The sequence below is a fragment of the Ptychodera flava genome, chromosome 9 (genome assembly GCF_041260155.1).
Source record: "Ptychodera flava strain L36383 chromosome 9, AS_Pfla_20210202, whole genome shotgun sequence".
Taxonomy (NCBI): domain Eukaryota; kingdom Metazoa; phylum Hemichordata; class Enteropneusta; family Ptychoderidae; genus Ptychodera; species Ptychodera flava.
In genome coordinates, this window is record NC_091936.1 from 22,290,316 (window position 1) to 22,308,595 (window position 18,280).

The following is an 18,280-nucleotide window of genomic DNA, read 5'->3' on the forward strand; positions in this document are numbered from 1 at the left end:
ATTTTGAACCATATTGTATCTTATAAACATCAAATTTATCGACAATACGGACGGAAGCCTGCACTTCATCGCTAAAAATTATCGCTATCAAGAAAGTCCATTAAACTAACCCTAATCAATTGCACTGCATTGTCGTTCAAAGTTTAAAAGTGACAGGTAATTATGGTGGTTCATTAGGGGCTTTCCTGAGGTGATGGCCCTATGATGCTTTTGATCAGCCAGTTTATCAATCAACCTCCCAGAGCAACAATTTTTTTGTATAAAACACTTTTGGTAAAATAGTAATGCGGACCAAATTTAAAATCAAACTTTCGTTGGGAGAAGGAAAGTGCTGAAATTTGAGAATTAGATAAAACAAAAACAGCGATTTGAACGAAACTGAAGGTTCGGCAACCTTAACGTTGCTGTAGAATGGCTGTTCAACCTTATAAACCGAAAAGAGTTGCTATACCCCAACGTTATCGCTTCCTTCGTTTTCCCTTGCCATGTCGTTTAGAAATGTAAGTCACGTCAGGAATACGTCGGACATACATACATACATACATACATACATACATACATACATACATACATACATACATACATACATACATACATACATACATACATACATACATACATACACACATACATACATACATACATACATACATACATACATACATACATACATACATACATACATACATACATACATACATACATACATACATACATACATACATACATACATACATACATACATACATACATACATACATACATACATACATACATACATACATACATACTGACAGAGTGGATTCTCATGATCACTATTGGACTCAATATCCCCTGTATCAGATGGTAATATAAGTAGTCGTTTGATTCATTTATCCGTCAAGTTCTCAATTTTCATGTAAATGATCTTAATTAACCATTTAGACATTTCCAAGGCCACTTGACATGCACGAACGTATGCAACGCAGAGTAGAAACAGCTGCTTTCGTTTATTCGCATAAGAGAAGTATTTGCCACCATATGTTTTATTTTTCTTTCCGGCTTGACTCTGATGCATGCTCTTGATGCTTTTAGTATCTTTTATCGTATGTAAAGTTGACAAAACAAACAATGGTGCTTCTGTGCAACTATTCGGCGAAATAGAATACGCGAACATCTTGTTTTAAAATGACTGACAATATCATTACAAAAGCTGACGATGATGTTTAGCCTTCATAAAAGCACATAAAAGAAACGATAACTTAATGATTGGTTCATTTACATAATACATTCTTTTCTATAAAATCAAGCAACAGCCAATCGTAGGCGAACATACCTGTTATATACTCACTTAGTAACTCGGTAAATGCGGTAATCCCTATACGTAGGCGATAAAGATTTCATGGTTCGCCTTTCTGTTCCATTTTCCCAAAAAAATGCATCGTTGGTGTACTCTTCTCGCCGCTGTCGGTTTGTTCATCGCCTGCCAGGCCGTTGAGATTGACAGGTGCGAGTTCTGCTCGGTAGACCTGATGGAAACTGACAGCGAGTATTTCCAGTGCTCCCGGGATCAGGTTGACTGCTTGCCCGGTCTGGCCGAAGCCGCTGCTAAGGTAGACTTCGCCACAGTCAAGCCTGACGAAGTGGAGTACCACATGATGGCTATGACAGCGGACCTGGATAAGCCGAGGTGGAGGATGTACTCCATCATCTACGACTGCTGTGATGACGTACCCTGTGATCTGACAAAACCGGCCGGTGACCAGTTAGATCCCTCCGTTGCGGGATGTGTCAACTGCACTAAAAGCTTCATTTCCGGTGGTTACTACTTTTGGCAGTGCGAAGACCTGGGACAGGTTAGTATAGAACACCATTTGAACTAATTTTGGATAATTGGATCTTCATATTTTTCTTATTCCTCAAGTGTTAGGTGCCATATAGCTGAATGTTGCAATATTATAAATTACTCATAAAAACAAGTGTGTAACTTAAAAAGAAAAGCAGATGAGCTTACATTTGCAGGTTAAAACGACCTTACTACACCATCCAATTATCTCAGATTAGTTCCAATCGTGTTAGCAGTCTAGGAGCTCCCAGTAATTCATGCCACTTGCAATGCCATGTAAAATCTCTCTTTCAGACAAAATCCCCGATATTTTATCAAAGACGTCCACGTCAGGTTGATCTGGTGGCATTAAACGTCACTGAGACTGAAAAAGATTTGCCCTTTCATTTTCATAACAAGTTGATACAGTAAAACTTTCTTCTTGAACTTGAACACAGTCGGTATACGACAGTCTAGAATTCAGAAAAAACCGACGCAAAGTACTTTGCGGCTATTTGCGACATTTTTGGGGAAAAAAGTTGGCTAAAGATAGAAGCGGCGATCCGGAGATAGAGTCTAAGGTTATTCTCTCTCGTCTAATTTATTGTCAGACACAACCTTTTCATTATGATTTAGAGAGTCATACGACTTTCATAAATGTTTCTAATGATTGAAGACTTTTTAAGTAATGGGATATACTGAATTTTGAGTAATGGAAGCACAATAAATCGGTCATCATAGAAAACATCTTATTGTATTCATATTTTCATTGTCTGTTAAATTTAAACCTTCCATTCTAGTTTTGGCTGCATATGCTTGACTCTAAAGTACCTAACATCGATTTGGTTCTACGAGGCTAACGATGCTCTGTGTCTCTTAAGCCTTATCTGTCACCAAATTTTCCAATCAGAAAAAAATCGGAAAATCTTTCATTCAGCTTTACCTATCATGCCGTGTTGGGGCCTACCTGCCACCAACTCGTTCAGATAACAGTACGCATACCAGCACTCTGAACCATGTCTCTTCTTTCACCTTATCAGGAAGGTTGTCCGATGGCGTTTGCCTTGGGAAGAGTCGATTTCGACCCCTGTCCGAAAGAAATCGAGAAACAAGTGTCTGAGTATTGCCTCATCATGCCAGGGAAAAACGAGGGTGAATTCCTTCCGTTCTGCACTTACGGAGATGCCAAATAATTGGAAACTCCTGCTAGTTTGACTAGAAGGATCGCCGATTCATAATTCATTATGGTTATTTTTACAGGTTTAAACTTTTCACTTTTAAGGAGAACTTTCTTTATCTTCATAAACCATTCGTAAATGCCTTGTCATATCTATTAAAAGTGTTTTTTGTCTCTAAGTCCTACTGCGCGACAATCAATTGCAACATACATACGTACAAAGCAGCAAAGTATACCTTTTGGGCTTCAAGCAATTACTAATACCTATTGAACTTGTTGCAACGTCCAACGTCCGTTCAGTTAATGTTAGCCTGTGTCAATGGTTTGTGGTAAACAAGCCAGCCAATAGACTTCGAGTGTATTCATTTAGAATCATGATTACATATTCAATAATTTAGGTCACTTTTACACTCCCGTATGAACTCTTTAAATTGTTCAACGAATAATCATCGCATCTTTTTAATAACTTTAATTTGGCTAAGGATACAACTTTTGAATTACTTCATCGTATCTTGTACACGAAGTACGATCTCTAAAGAAGCGGTATTGGCCAAACATCTCTCTTCTGCTTCTGTAATAGCAATGACTAACAGCCAGACCGTTTATTTCACTCATGTAAAGTCTATGATATATTCTGCATGGCATTAGTTTTCTTTTTCATTTCCACAAAGAGTTCTTTTTCTTGTCCCTTTTTTGAAACCTAGCCCTTATGGTGTACTTTTTGGAGACACAAGTGCTCCAGTTACTATCAGCCATCTTATACTTAGAGCAAAAAGATTCATTTATGCAAAAATGAATAACAGGAAACCATCATGAGCACAATTGCCACCTAGAGTACGAACTTACTCAGGAAAAAGACAATTTAGAGAAACATTGTTGTAAATGGATTAAAGTACTCCCGACAATTGATAATTGACATCAATAAAAGCACGCCTTTCTGTAAAGCTCTGTAATACTTCCTTACTGTTACTAATAAAACATATTCAAATACGAAAAGCAAAGCTTTGTTTCAATCAGTTTCAATCGCTGTTATATTAGTTTTACAAATGGATATGATTGCCTCTTAAATTTTTAGGCGACTTTATACTGTCGAAAGTTTCCCTTGCCATTGTCCAAAGAAACAACAAACAAAATAACAACAACAACATCACTCGCAAAATCAAGAGTGCACAATGGTTCCAGATGTCCGGAATGGATAAACATACCCTGCTAGCATGCTCAAGATTGAACTAAAGTGACGAAATAGTTGTAAGGTAATTCAGCTAGTTGCTAAATTACTGTCGTGAGTCAAAGCCAGAAATACTGTCTCTCATCATCTGAGTAACAGATTTGTCATATTTTGATACAAGATCTCCATTTCTACCATAGAACTTCTTAAATGATCTGGCCAACCCACTTTATGAAAATACCTGTTTCACTAGCTTTAAGACTAGAAACAAATCTGGAAATCGGCATCAAGAGCCGCTGATCTATTTGAAAAAAAACGACTTTTTGTTATTTGCATGAATTGGCTTGGTATTATTATAGCTCACATAAACATTCAAGTTGAACAATGGCACAGAACGTTTGTGACTTGTGTTACCTTAGCATGCTGGAATCCTTATTGAAAGGACATTTTCCTACAAATGTCCATAAAAAACACAGGCAAAGTTAAATCACACAGTTTATGTCCCTCTGTATTTGAAATTTTGCTTAGGCATTACCTTGTAAAAAATAACGATATGGCTCTCAATGACTCTTGATTTTGACCATTGACATGTTCATTTGACCGCAGTCTTCAGTCGCTTGACTCATGATTTTCGGCCACCTTGTTTTGAAATTAATCACAACAGTACCTGTAATTTGCAATATAAAACACGATGAACACACACACACACACACACAACACACACACACACACTCTCTCTCTCTCTCTCTCTCTCTCTCTCTCTCTCTCTCTCTTCTCTCTCTCTCTCTCTCTCTCTCTCTCTCTCTCTCTCTCTCTCGCTTTACCGAATAAAAATAAGACAATAAAGACCAGACAACAGTTATGCAGGGCGTTAGAGGACGTGTAAATATGCAGGGTGTGTGTGAACTATTTGGGTAGAATTCCTATATTTACTATTTACACTGTACTTTGCCACTTTGTTGACGCTGTTTATCTTTTTAACAATACGTGAAAATTTATATATTGCCAGATGTGACAAACTACAGAAAAAGTCGTGTGATCACAGAATTGTCCTCAATATCTAAGGCGTAAATTTATTCACAAGATGACGTAGCGGTAGGTGTTAACAGCGAAAAGGTGTACATATATTCACAAGGTGACATAACGGTACTGTAGAGTCAGGGGTGTTTGTATTTCAACACGACGACTTTACTCCACCGTGATTTCAACAAATGATTACATCATGTTTGAACCGTGTTTGAATGATTAGAGTAGGTTTGCTAGTTCAGGATATATGTTGATGATAATTAATTATTGTTGGTGATTTGCAAGATGGCGAGTTCAGACAGGGCTGTGAGGGCGTACTCTTAAATGTACACGTTGGGGGATTAATTGAGTTGGCGATTTCAGGACAGCGGAGCGCGCGTCTTGGCCATTCTCACACCTCATCATGTAAAGGTATATTGTAGACGAATGCCGGCAGTATTATTTAAAATGGACTTTTATTCTAAGCAATGAACGATGTGTTCTTAAAAAGTATGTGAATGGAAACGACAAAAGATTTGTCACCACCTTATGTGTATGAATGGTGATAATATGCTGGAATTTTTTTCGGAAAATTTATGCCTTATTATTCAGACCCAAGCCAAATGTTACAGAACTTTACAACATAAGGGATAAATACATGAACATAAAATCGTTTAAACACTGGGAAATGTAAAGTGCGAGATGATTTTGTTGTTGCCAAAATTCTCTTACGTTTTACGAAATGAAGTAAAACTGTTATAAATCGTTAGATTATAATTTCAGAAAATACACGAATAAAAGTTGTCGGCGAATATTGTAATTTCTGTGATTTTTGTATATGCTGCGTAGGGTACTGATTAGACAAGAAAAATAATGAGAAAGAGTAGTGCCAAATCACGCTTTTTGGGATACATCTTATTGAAATATGCCGTGCCCTTTGAATTTATGTATTCACTTCTTTCAGACAAATGCCAGCCCTTAAACATGAGGGTAGCTGATTGAGACTAAAGTATCGTTATTTCCTGAAGTGTAGAGTTTGAACAAATTGTTTTACAAATGACTGTTAGAGTTTGTAAGGAAAAATGAATGGTGCTTACAAGTTGATATAGTTGTAAGATGATCATATTCATCAAAAACACTAAGGTAAACTGCTGAGTCAGTCTGCTTTGCAGGTTCTTTTGTATATAGAGGCATAGTCTTGCATTTCATGTTCAATTGTATCGTGGTGACACCACTTTTTAGTGTAATTTTCAAATGGCTTCTCATTCCAATTCTTTTGTGAAAATTTACAGAAAAAGCAATATTTAAAATATGTTTTCATGCACTTCTATATGCAAAGCATTCATAAAGTGACGTAACGGTAGGTGTAACAGAGAGAAAATGTAATGTATTGATTAGGGGGATTGGAAAGAGTAGTGCCAAATCATTGCGGTTGATACTGTACTATCCATGGGTAGTCCCCTACCTCACACCCCTATCCTGAACTCGCCAACACCAGCTGACACCCGCTCCCGAATGTGTCACCCGCAATCGTTTATAGATAGTGCTAGTGTTAACAAATGTCTTGAACAAGCTAACCTACTCTATTCATTAAACAGAACAAAGCCTGATAGCCTCCATTCAAACAAACAAACAAACAAACAAACAACAAACTGATTACAGCTGACAAAAGCTCCCTAACAAGTCAGCAACAATAGATATAACATTATCAACACATGCCCTGAACTAGCCAACTTACTGTATTCATTTTAAACACGGTCACTTCACAAATTTGTGGAGTGACCGTGATTCAAACAGATTTTGCAACACAAAATACTCGTGACTCTATTGACACCACGCTACGTAACCTAACTAATACAATTACATCTTCTGTCAACACCTACCGTTACGTCACCCTATGAATACATTTACACCTTCTGAATTTATTTTATGATTTATTCATATCAAAATCTGCGCATCTCATTAAGTGTCCTACATAGACCTCCTACACTTACGTCGTTTGATTCATATTCCGTCAAGTTTCCAATTTCCATGTAAATGGTCTTTATTAACTATTTAGAATTTTCCAAAGCCATGCACTTGGCATGCACAAACGTATGCAACTCAAAATAGAAACAGCAGCTGCTTTCGTTTTAGACCTGGTTCAAGTCTGTGATTTGAGAACGTGTGAGTCGGGTGAACGCGATGATTCGTGTTCTGTTTTCATATGAAATGTGTGATGAACGCGAGAAACTAGGAAAACCTTACCTGGGCTACTAAAGTTCAAATTGGCTTGTATTAAATAGAAAAGACATAAGAGAAACTGTTGCAGATGATTTTATGTTTCGAAATTTCACCAACTTGAAACAAGTGTGTTTTCGTTTATTCTCATCGAAGAAGTATCGCCAACATAATGTTTTAATTTTCTTGCCGGCTTGACCCTGATGCATGCTCTTGATTCTTTTACTATCTCTTATCATATGTCAAGGTGACAAAACAAACAAAACAAACAATAGTGCTTCTGTTCAACTGTACCCGAGGAATAGAACACGAGAACATCCTGTTTGAAAAGGACTGACAATCTGAAATGGTTTGGTTTGTATCTTCATAATAGAATAAACGGAGTGATTTCCGAGTGGACACCTGTTGTTTCAGGTGTTCCGCAGAGATGTCACCTTGGTCTGCTTTTATTTATTCTTTTCATTAATAAAATATGTGATAGCCTTGCGTCAGACTCGTTACTTTTGGCTGATAATTGAGGATTCATCGTATTATTGATTCTGATAATGACTCTTTAACGCTGCAGTTTGGTATCAATAGAATCGTCAGCTGGTCTGACACTTGGTTATTGACTCTTAATCCTACCAAATGTAAGGTTCTCAGTCACTGTTTCATTGAAAAGAAACGCTCTTACATTCCCATGCAAACTCGATGTCCATGCATTGAATAGGGTTATGAGAGATCGCGATGGTATAATGGACACAAGATTAAATCTTCACGACCATTTAAGTAGCATGGTTCAGGATGCGAGATAAGCTCTTGGGTTTATTATGACGAATAACCATTGTATCGAAAATAAGAACGTTTCAACATTATCGTATTTCAATATGGTAAGATATTAACTTGGATATGCTTCTGTTATCTGGAAAACTATAAGTACGCACCAGTCTGACAGAATTGAAAGAGTGCAGCAGAAAATTTTGACATTTCTTCATGAAAGAACTGCTGGTTTTTACAGTGATGACGTTAATTTCAATATCTACGATTTGCAGTCATTAAAATCTAGAAGGACTATTTTTGATAATATTGTTTTATACAAAAGCATATACATGCAAAATTTAATGTTAATGCCTCAACTTCCTCTTTCGGACTTCATGCACCAAGGTTTTTTTTTACTCGGGGTACTGTTTTGTTTCATGTGTCACTCGGTAGGGTCAATTGTGTTTGTGACACTCCTTTCAGTAGAATTCAGCGACAATTTAATTCGCTTGTAATTGACTGCAATTGCATAGATCTTTTTTTCTGTTGCTCAAGACGATTTTAAAAATATTTTAAAACTTTATTTTCTCAGTATTTGTTGCAGTTTATATTTCTCGTCGCTGTGTTTTAACGTAGTATATTTTTATAACGGTCTTCCATAAATGACCTCGACTGCGGAAGTCGTTATTAATAAAATAAAAATAAAAATAAAATATCATTGTAAAAAGTGACGATGACCATTAGACTTAATACAAGCAATATCAATGAAAAGAAAACTTCATGAGTGGTCCATTAACATAATGCATTCTGTTCTATACAATCAAGCAACAGCCAATCGTAGGCGAACATACCTTTTATATTCATTCCACTCACTTGGTAACTTGGTAATTACGGTTATACATCCGAAGGCGCTAAAATTTCATGGTTCACCTTTCTGTTCCATATTTTCCAAAAATGTACCGTGGGTTTACTCTTCTCGTCGCTGTCTGTTTGTTCATCGCCTGCCAGGCCGTTGAGATTGACAGGTGCGAGTTCTGCTCGGTAGACCTGATGGAAACTGACAGCGAGTATTTCCAGTGCTCCCGGGATCAGGTTGACTGCTTGCCCGGTCTGGCCGAAGCCGCTGCTAAGGTAGACTTCGCCACAGTCAAGCCTGACGAAGTGGAGTACCACATGATGGCTATGACAGCGGACCTGGATAAGCCGAGGTGGAGGATGTACTCTATCATCTACGACTGCTGCGATGACGTACCCCGTGATCTGACAAAACCGGCCGGTGACCAGTTAGATCCCTCCGTTGCGGGATGTGTCAATTGCATTAAAAGCTTATTTTCTGGTGGTTACTACTTTTGGCAGTGCGAAGACCTGGGACAGGTTAGTAAAGTCTAGGAGCTCCCAGTAACTGAATTAAATTCATTCATAATACCATAAAATGTTTCTTTCAGAAAATATTCCGTATGTTTTTTTCCGGTGACGTCACCGTCAGGTTGATCACATGATATTGAACGTCACTGAGCCAGAGGGTAAAAGGAATTGGCAAGAGTACATTTAGCCCTCCCCTCCCCTACACCTTTGAAATCACTTTAATCGCGGACTTTCCTTGGAAGAAGCACATCAAATACAACTTTTGGAGGGGTTTAGAATTAGGGTTAGGGTTAGTTTTAGGGTTAGCATACTTAAAAGTGTTGTATATCCTACCTAAGAAAAAATGGGGGGTGCCTTAAGAAACTCTTTCTTAATAATTTCTTTGATTTCCATAACATGGTGACACAATGTGATTTTCAAAAGTTTTTACAATCCAGTTAACTTTCACAACGATGTCCAGTTATTGAATGATTGAACACTATTTCGCTAAATTCTTGGATATACTGAATTTCGGAAAGCACAATGGACCGGGCGATTTTCAATCATAGAAAACATCTTAATGTATTAACATTTTTCACTGTTTGTTAAATTCAAGCTTTCTATTCTACTTTTGTCGGTATAATTGACCTCCAAGTACCAAATATCGATTTGGTTCTGTTCTGCGAAATAAACGATGCTTTGTATCTCTTCAGCGTTTTATGTCACCCAGTGTACCTATTAGGAAAAATGGGAAAGCTTTCATGTCGTGTTGTATCAACCCGTTCAGCAGTACATATACAGCCCTCTGTCCTTGGCGACTAATGACCGTGTTTCTTCTTTCACCTCAACAGGAAGGTTGTCCGATGGCGTTTGCCAAGGGAAGAGTCGACTTCGAACCTTATCCGAAAGAAATCGAGAAACAAGTGTCTGAGTATTGCCTCATCATGCCAGGGAAGAACGAGGGTGAATTCCTTCCGTTCTGCACTTACGGAGATGCCATATAATTTGAAGCTCCCGCTAGTTTGACTAGACGGATCGCCGGATTCATAATTCATTATGGTTCTGTTTGACAGGGTTAAATTTTATCTTCATGAACCAACCGGATATGGCTTGTCGTATCTATCAAAACGGTTTTGTCTCCAACTGCTCGAAAGTACATTTCAACAGACATGTACACGTATAAAACAGCAAAGTTTGTCTTCAAGGCTTAAAGCAATTATTAAACTTGTTGCTATGTCCACTATTCACGCGACGTGAGCACCAATTGGTTTGGATGAGTTGCTCTTGGCCTGCGTCGATGGTTTGTGGTAAACTAGCCAGCCAATAGATTTACCGGTATAAACTTTGAGTATATACATTTCGAATCATGATTGCACATTCAATATTTAAAGGTCACTTACACTCCCATGTGAACTCTCTAACGTTCTTCAATAAATGTTCAACGAATTATCGTCGCATTCTTTCGGTAACTTTAATTTGCTATAGACACAAGAACTTGTAAATTTCAATTTTAACTCCTTCATCATATCTTGTACACGAACTATGATCTCTACAGAAGAGGTACAGCGCAAACGCCACTCTGTTCCTTCTGTAATGGAAATGACGAAACGTCAGACCATTTATTTCACTCAAGTAAATTTTCCGACACCTAATAGGGTGATTTTTATTCCGCGAAGATACTCTTGTTCCTTGTCGTGAGACCCAGCCTTCATGTTGTACTTTCTGAAGACACAAGTGCTCAATTATTGACAGCTATCTCATACTTATAGCAAAACGATTTATTAATGCAATGAAAAGAAATGATAGGATGATCACTAGCTCTGTATTTGCTACAAGTTAACCACCCAGGGTGTGAAAATGCTCCGGGAAAGGACAAGTATCCACCAAAGTCACAGGTAAAGTTTGTCGCAAGTAAGCCATAGTTTACGCGCCTGTAAAAATTACTGTGGTTTTTCCATTTGGTTTTGAAATTTTGCTGGGCAATTACCTTTTAACTACAAACGAACGATAGCGCCCAGTGACCTTTGGTTTTGACAATTGACATTAATTTTTTTATATGACCGCAGTCTCTGGTCTCTTGCCTGGTGACGTGATTTTCGGTCGTCTTGTTTTGAAACTAATCGCAACATTACCTTTAATTTGAAATGTAAAACGCGCTGAACCATCTTAGATGTAAAGAATAGAAACAAATATACATCGATTAAACGATATGTTTTGGACAAGGTGAAGGTATCGAAGAGTTCAACGCTCTGTCTGTCGCTGCCTTTCTTTCTGTCTGTCTGTCTGTCTGTCTGTCTGTCTGTCTGTCTCTCTCTCTCTCTCTCATGTTTCAGCTTTTCAAACAGAACTCCTTCCGAAAGGGCGGGGGCGAAACACTGATCAGCCTTGACGTCAAAGATAAACGCCCGCAAAACTAGTTATATGGAAGAAACTCATTCTTCCTACAACATACTACTGTATACCATATTCATTGTGTTGTTTTCACAGTTTGTTTATTTACATGGGACTATATGTTATGTAATATACAATACATGTAATGGTTATCTTGGAAAAACACGATTCTATAAATATATATTACGCTGCCTACTAACATAATTGAATGTGAATTATTCACCGACGCTAAGACTACAGAACTCGTTCAACAAAGTGTCTTCGCTTCAGGTGTAGGTTATCTTACAATCACTTGAGGGGCCTTTTGTTGATCATAGACCGCAGTGGAAATGAATCTTTGGACTTTCCTGTTCTATACCTGTGCAAAGAACTCTATGTGTTAGTCTGTGATTTAAATTTGCTTATGTCATTCTGTGTTTGTTCAACTTTCTCTTTTTACGATTCTTATTTGTGCATAAACTATAAATGAAAATAAAAAACTGAATCAATGACAAACTAGTAGCCATATATCAGTTACACATTTTTTGACATATTTACCGACTATATTCATTAAAAAATCAGGTCAAGTCAATGCTGTAAGCATAAACTTGCTATCGTCATGTATTGATGCTATTTCAACTACTCTTGGTCTGATTTTAATATTCCACTTGCTTCCTGAGAAACCGCTAGCGCTAGCTGGGCGGGTTTCATCTGGTCTCTGATCATCACTATCTTCTGTAACGGGGAGTTTCTTCTCATCCACCTCATTCTCGACAGTAATTTGCGCTGGTTCATCAGACACTGCTTCTGGGAGGGTCTCTGCCACAGTGTCGCTATCGTCCATGGACTTTGCCTCATGCTCTTGCTCTGAAGTCACCTCGGGCAATGGTTCATCAGGCTCTGGGTCACTGTGCGGTTCTTGCATGGCCTCCATGAGTGGCTCGCGGTCGTCTTCCGCTGGTTTCTCTGCTGCCATCGTTGTTTCATCAGCATCTACGCTCTCCTGTGGCGGCGGTGGTTCGAGCTTGGGTTCCCAGTCCCATTGAATGTCACCGAGGGTCGATGCATCCTTCTTGTTCTTGGATTCCTTCTTTGGCACAAGGTAAAGCGAGGACACATAGGAACCGGGTCTTGAACCAGGTTTTGCAGTTGATTTAAGAGGCGTGTCAGCGCCCTCGCCGGCCTTGTTCCTTTGATAGGATTTGTACCAGTATACTATTATTATGATTATTGCTATGAATAGGACGCTCAAAGCTAAGAAGAAGAAAAACCTGAAATAAAGAGCAAATAAAGAAAAAAGATCACTTGTACACTGAGAAGTACTGCTCTTTCTCACACAAATTTGCACACAGTCCTCGTCTTTCTGATTTATAATTTGTGTGCTTAATGTAAGGGTTTTTGTTCTGTCTCTCATATATATATATATATATATATATATATATATATATATATATATATATATATATATATATATATATATATATATTATATATTATATATATATATATATATATATATATATATATATATATATATATATATATATATATATATATATATATATATATATATATATATATATATATATATATATAGTGTTCAGTTCTTTTGTACTTAACACGTACGTATTGCGGACCCTGATCGGGATTGTACTCCTGTCGGTCATCAGAATGAATGAATGAATGAATGAATGAATGAATGAATGAAAATTGAAATAAATAAATAAATAAATAAATAAATAATAAACAAACAAATAAATATCCCTGGTAAATATACCAGAACGCTGCATTACATGGCAGGGGAAAGGAGGAACTCCCCCTCCCCCTGTCTGTCTGTCTGTCTGTCTGTCTGTCTGTCTGTCTGTCTGTCTGTCTCTCTCTCTCTCTCTCTCTCTCTCAAACCACCATTAACGTTTGCCGCAACAAATCTGATAAATCTTACGACAACCAAGTAGTGATCTTAATGAAAGTCTGATGATGTTTTGCTTTACAAATTGAAAGACAATATCATCGGACAGCAGTCTACGCAGGGCGTTACGGGGACGATCCTTCAGCTGGTCCTCTCTCATTGTCTGAGGCTCAGCCTCTGAATATTGTATGCGCATAATCAAGGGCTAGACATATTTCCTTTCTTTGTACATTGTTTTGTTCTACCATGTTGGCATTGTTTGAAAAGACAATAGAACGTTTGTTTCTACTTTTGTTACAGCCCTCCTCAATGGATTAAGTGTGAGTTTTCATCGACCACTGACGATAATATTCATAAAAAAGGAATCACATCCATAGGTGTGAACAACGGCTTCATCAACGGGACTTCCTCCGCTGTGAGTGCATTAATGTTGGAATAGAATAGAAAAGATTTTATGGAATAAAAGAGACAACAAGGAAATATTGGACATGCAAACGGATATCTGCGAGCATAAAGCTAACTTACGGCGGCCATCCACTCCAACAAAAGAGATACAATTAGTAAGTAAAGATGGAAAATCTCACGCAATACGATTATAGCTAATTATCACCAATGTGGTCTTAAAATGACTGACATTTTGACTCAGTATAAAGCACTCAAAGCATCTTGGGCGAAACGTTTCTTGAAAGATAAAAACGGTACATTATTGGATAGCATACAACCAAGTTGGATTTTTATTCCTAATTTTTATTTATGTAAAAATAACCTTGATGTGATCAGTTTCTACAGCAACTTTACAAAACCAGTAGATTGTCCTTGTACTGGTTCTCTGCCAACATTTTATAGAGAAATGATCCTTTATCTACACGAATCTTTTGAAGGTAAAATTGAAAAGCCTAATTCCGTGACGTCATTGCTGCAACAAGTAATCTGGTCTAACCAGTTTATAAGGTATAAAAATAAAACTCTTTTTTTCCCGGAGTGGATTAAATCTGGAATTTTGTTTGTAAAAGATGTTATTACTGGGAAGAAAATAGATATGCAGAAAATTATAAATATCATTGTAAACAAACGTAATTATGTAAATGAGCTTTTTTTGTTTAAAAATGCAATGAAACCCTGGATTACACTGCTAAGTGAAAATACCGAAACCTCTCGAAATTTTACACTCAATAGAAATATTTTTGTTAATTTTACAACTAAGTCTTTCTATCTTGACTTGCTTCAATACAAAATAAAGAAATCGTATGTGGAGGCTATGTGGTCCAAGACATGCAATTTGCAGAATGTAAAATGGAATAATATACGGGAAACAAGGTGCAGTAGATGTTCCTTTGATAGAAAACTGTGTAATTTTGTTTTTAAATTTATACATTGTATTTTGCCTTGTGGTCTAAAACTATTCAAATGGAAAATACGCACTTCTCCATTTTGTGCTTTTTGCCACGTGACAGAGAACCAAGTACATATTTTCTTTCACTGTATTAAAGTTCAGTCCTTTTGGAATGAGGTTAGACTTCTTATCAGCAGACATTTTGACATTGATCCCATAATCACTATGCGATCATTGATTGTCGGTATGCCAAACAAGGCGGTGACACATTTGATCACTATTGCAATGTATTCGATATTTAAAGCGTGGTGTTTACAAAAGCCATGTAAAGCTGTATTTCAACACGATTTGGAGACTACCATATTCTGTGAATCTTTTCTAGATCGTAAAAGAGCTAAAAAGAAATGGAAAACTTTATACGATGAAATAAAATATACATAAAAAAAAAGATGGAACCGTTTAGACAGGAACAACACTGCAACCCTATAGTCAACCAGACTGAAAGACAGATATAGCCTTACTTACCAACGTACTATGTTAATTCTCATCTCATGTTTCTCTTCTTCTACACAGCTGAAAGAATGTAAATGATATATATATATATATATATATATATATATATATATATATATATATATATGATAATTCAAATTCAAATAAGTTTCATGCATCTAGACATGATGCATGAAACTTAAGTAACAGGTACTATTACTTTGTCCTTGAAGTTGTTTGTGTTATAATCTATAACGCTCTCTTGTAAGCATCGAGCACTGTGATTACCCACGAGGACATCTGTAAACTTATGTATATATATATATATATATATATATATATATATATATATATATATATATATATATATATATATATATATATATATATATATATATATATATATATATGCCATGCAAATTTGTGTCATTGTGACCATATACACAACACCGGCCACTATTCTTGACACTTCTAAACTTTCATTCGTTCTGCATTTATATGTTTACGAATAGTACATCGCAGCCGTGTCACGGGCGACCAAATTCTTGTGATGAACGCCGTAAGGTGAGGCCAAGTCTTTACCTTGCCTACTCTAGTTAGGAAATCATCGTATTCATTGAATGTCCGTTTAGCTTCCCTCCGATCATTCAGTATCGGAAAACATGAACTATGGAAAGTCGTTACGAGATGGAGGATAAAAATGTCGTACTCATTTCGAAAAAATAGCTACTGTACAACTGGCCTACTTTGGTACCCCTGGCGAAAGGGCCAGATGCCGCCACGTTGGAAACCGATGCTTGACTTTGTGTGACTTTCGCGGTTAATATATATAAAGACCCCCCCTGAAGATAATGTTGACATAGATTTCGGCTTAGCATAGGCCCAGTATTCCCGAGTCTAGCCCCTAGACATAATTGTTTGATTTCACGGAATATCCAAATGTCACCTTATTTTGCACTGGGTTTATATCCTGACTTTCAAATCTGTACCTCATGCATTGCCCCTTGCTTTCGATAAACTAAAATGCTGTAGATGGCGGCTGCAAAAAGCAGCAGTCAGCAAATGTAGTTCCATGCCAAGATAACCATCCGCGAATCCAGGATGCGGTCTTATTTAATATCGTCTGCCATTGTTTCATGCAAAAGCGAGCTCAGAGCCTGTGCCGATTCGACACAAAAGCGAGTTTGCTGCTCGGGCATGACACATCAAGTACACACTTAAAAATGTTCAGTTTTATATAATCGCATGTAACATATTAGGAGAAACCTTTATCACGACCATAAATAGTTACATAAGTTTGCTTTGTCATTTCGAATTCAGGCTGAAAAGAAAGAACTGTAGTTAACAAGAACATGGTGAGCGTGAAATATTTATGACGAACTTTTCGCATTTTCAGCTTAATTTTCAATATAAAATACATATTGCCTACCGCTCCTGCGTTGATCATTCATGCCATGTTACATATTTGCAAGTAAACGAGAAAATCGTCTCCCGACAATGATTCTCACTTGTCAAAGTGTTCTAAGCTGAGAATGACGATCGACTGGTCTGTCGGCGTCGAGCGAGTGCATGCCATACCCAACCCATATATCCGATACCCATACATAAATTAAAATTCACAGGCGCAACTGACTTTGACGCGGTTCTGTCCCTCTCTCAATGGGGGTCTTCCACAATTAATAGATAACAAGGTCACCCTCGGATATAGATAATTATCCTATGGCGAAAATTGACTCAAGCATGTCTCAGTGTCGACAGGATTGGATTTTCAGCTAATAATCAAATAGTTGAAAGCACGCGTTTCCGTCTGTAAGTATGATTCGTGATGGGAACACTATCATGGGATACCATGTTCAATGTAATTATCAAATGAAAGATAGTGTTCTTTCTTGAAACCTGCCCGATTTGTGAGTTCGTTGAACTTCTACAAACAGAGAGCAGCCTCGCTTTGAGGCAGTCTACCTTGGCACGCATTAACTTCAGAATTGCATTCATTTGGTTTTCAGTTTCAGCCCCTCGCTAGGTTATTTATATTCAACGCATTCCAATTATATTTAGCAATGCTTAGTATGAATATAGTTATCACCTAAACTTTGAACAAGTGTCTTTCTAATGGTGATGAGAAAACAATATTGGGCGAAACATTCCTTCGTATTTTTGTGAAACAATGTCTATAAGGCAAACATGTCTACTTACTCTGCTCCTTCGCACGACGAATCGACCTGCAAGAAAGAGTGGATAAAAATATGTTGTTATCACAGCGAATGAGACTTTTGCACCTGCAACGACCATATACAATTTCTAGAGTCATGTTTGGAAATGAACTGAGAGCGTCTTTCGTAGTTGTCGTTCATCGGTAGAAGAGGCAACCGGTAAAATGCATCACGAGTCATATGTTCTATTGCCAGTCATTACCGAAAGCGTGTTTTTTTTCTCAGAAATAACACGTATATTTAAATCGTGTAACTCACCAATGAACTGCAATTGAGAAGATAAAAGAAAAGTAGCAGGTAGCTGCCTACACTCCTTAACGCCGCCATGTTTGTTTCGACCCGGATCGACCAAACCCCACTTTCCCTTCCCGTCATCCTTTTCGTACCCCGTCACAAGTATTTAGTGACGTAAGAAAAAGGCAGAATTTGAATTTTTGAATATATTAGGAACACGTGTAAGTTATAATAATCATTATATAATCATCATTCAAAAAAGCAATCGACAACT

The 18,280-nt window shown here is 37.3% G+C and overlaps 2 protein-coding genes across 3 annotated transcripts; one reads left to right on the forward strand and one right to left on the reverse strand.

The window, feature by feature from the left end:
- The first annotated feature begins 1,370 nt into the window (after nucleotides 1–1,370).
- Nucleotides 1,371–10,863, forward strand: LOC139140364 (uncharacterized). 2 transcript variants are annotated; one of them, XR_011553986.1, is made up of 3 exons: nucleotides 1,371–1,835; nucleotides 2,845–3,379; nucleotides 10,848–10,863. XR_011553986.1 is itself a non-coding variant. In XM_070709571.1 (2 exons), the coding sequence occupies exons 1-2, from the start codon at nucleotides 1,416–1,418 to the stop codon at nucleotides 2,995–2,997; spliced, it is 573 nt and encodes a 190-aa protein (XP_070565672.1). In that variant the 5' UTR covers nucleotides 1,371–1,415; the 3' UTR covers nucleotides 2,998–3,982. The 2 variants fall into 2 exon arrangements, 1 of the variants encoding a protein (XP_070565672.1); XM_070709571.1 differs by lacking the exon at nucleotides 10,848–10,863 and having other exon boundaries at nucleotides 2,845–3,982.
- A 1,112-nt stretch (nucleotides 10,864–11,975) lies between these two features.
- LOC139140365 (protein piccolo-like) lies at nucleotides 11,976–18,185 on the reverse strand. Its single transcript, XM_070709572.1, has 4 exons — nucleotides 18,031–18,185; nucleotides 17,756–17,781; nucleotides 15,593–15,640; nucleotides 11,976–13,097 (listed from the first exon to the last, which is right to left on the reverse strand). The coding sequence occupies exons 1-4, from the start codon at nucleotides 18,145–18,147 to the stop codon at nucleotides 12,410–12,412; spliced, it is 879 nt and encodes a 292-aa protein (XP_070565673.1). The 5' UTR covers nucleotides 18,148–18,185; the 3' UTR covers nucleotides 11,976–12,409.
- Nucleotides 18,186–18,280: the final 95 nt, after the last annotated feature.

Excerpts from the sequence above, each read along its gene's own strand:
- LOC139140364 (XM_070709571.1), top strand. The coding sequence starts at position 1,416 with ATGCATCGTTGGTGTACTCTTCTCGCCGCTGTCGGTTTGTTCATCGCC. Across the intron at positions 1,836-2,844 it reads AGTGCGAAGACCTGGGACAG|GAAGGTTGTCCGATGGCGTT; the intron begins GTTAGTATAGAA and ends TCACCTTATCAG.
- LOC139140365 (XM_070709572.1), bottom strand. The coding sequence starts at position 18,147 with ATGACGGGAAGGGAAAGTGGGGTTTGGTCGATCCGGGTCGAAACAAAC. Across the intron at positions 17,782-18,030 it reads TTCTCAATTGCAGTTCATTG|GTCGATTCGTCGTGCGAAGG; the intron begins GTGAGTTACACG and ends TCTTTCTTGCAG. Across the intron at positions 13,098-15,592 it reads AGAATTAACATAGTACGTTG|GTTTTTCTTCTTCTTAGCTT; the intron begins GTAAGTAAGGCT and ends TCTTTATTTCAG.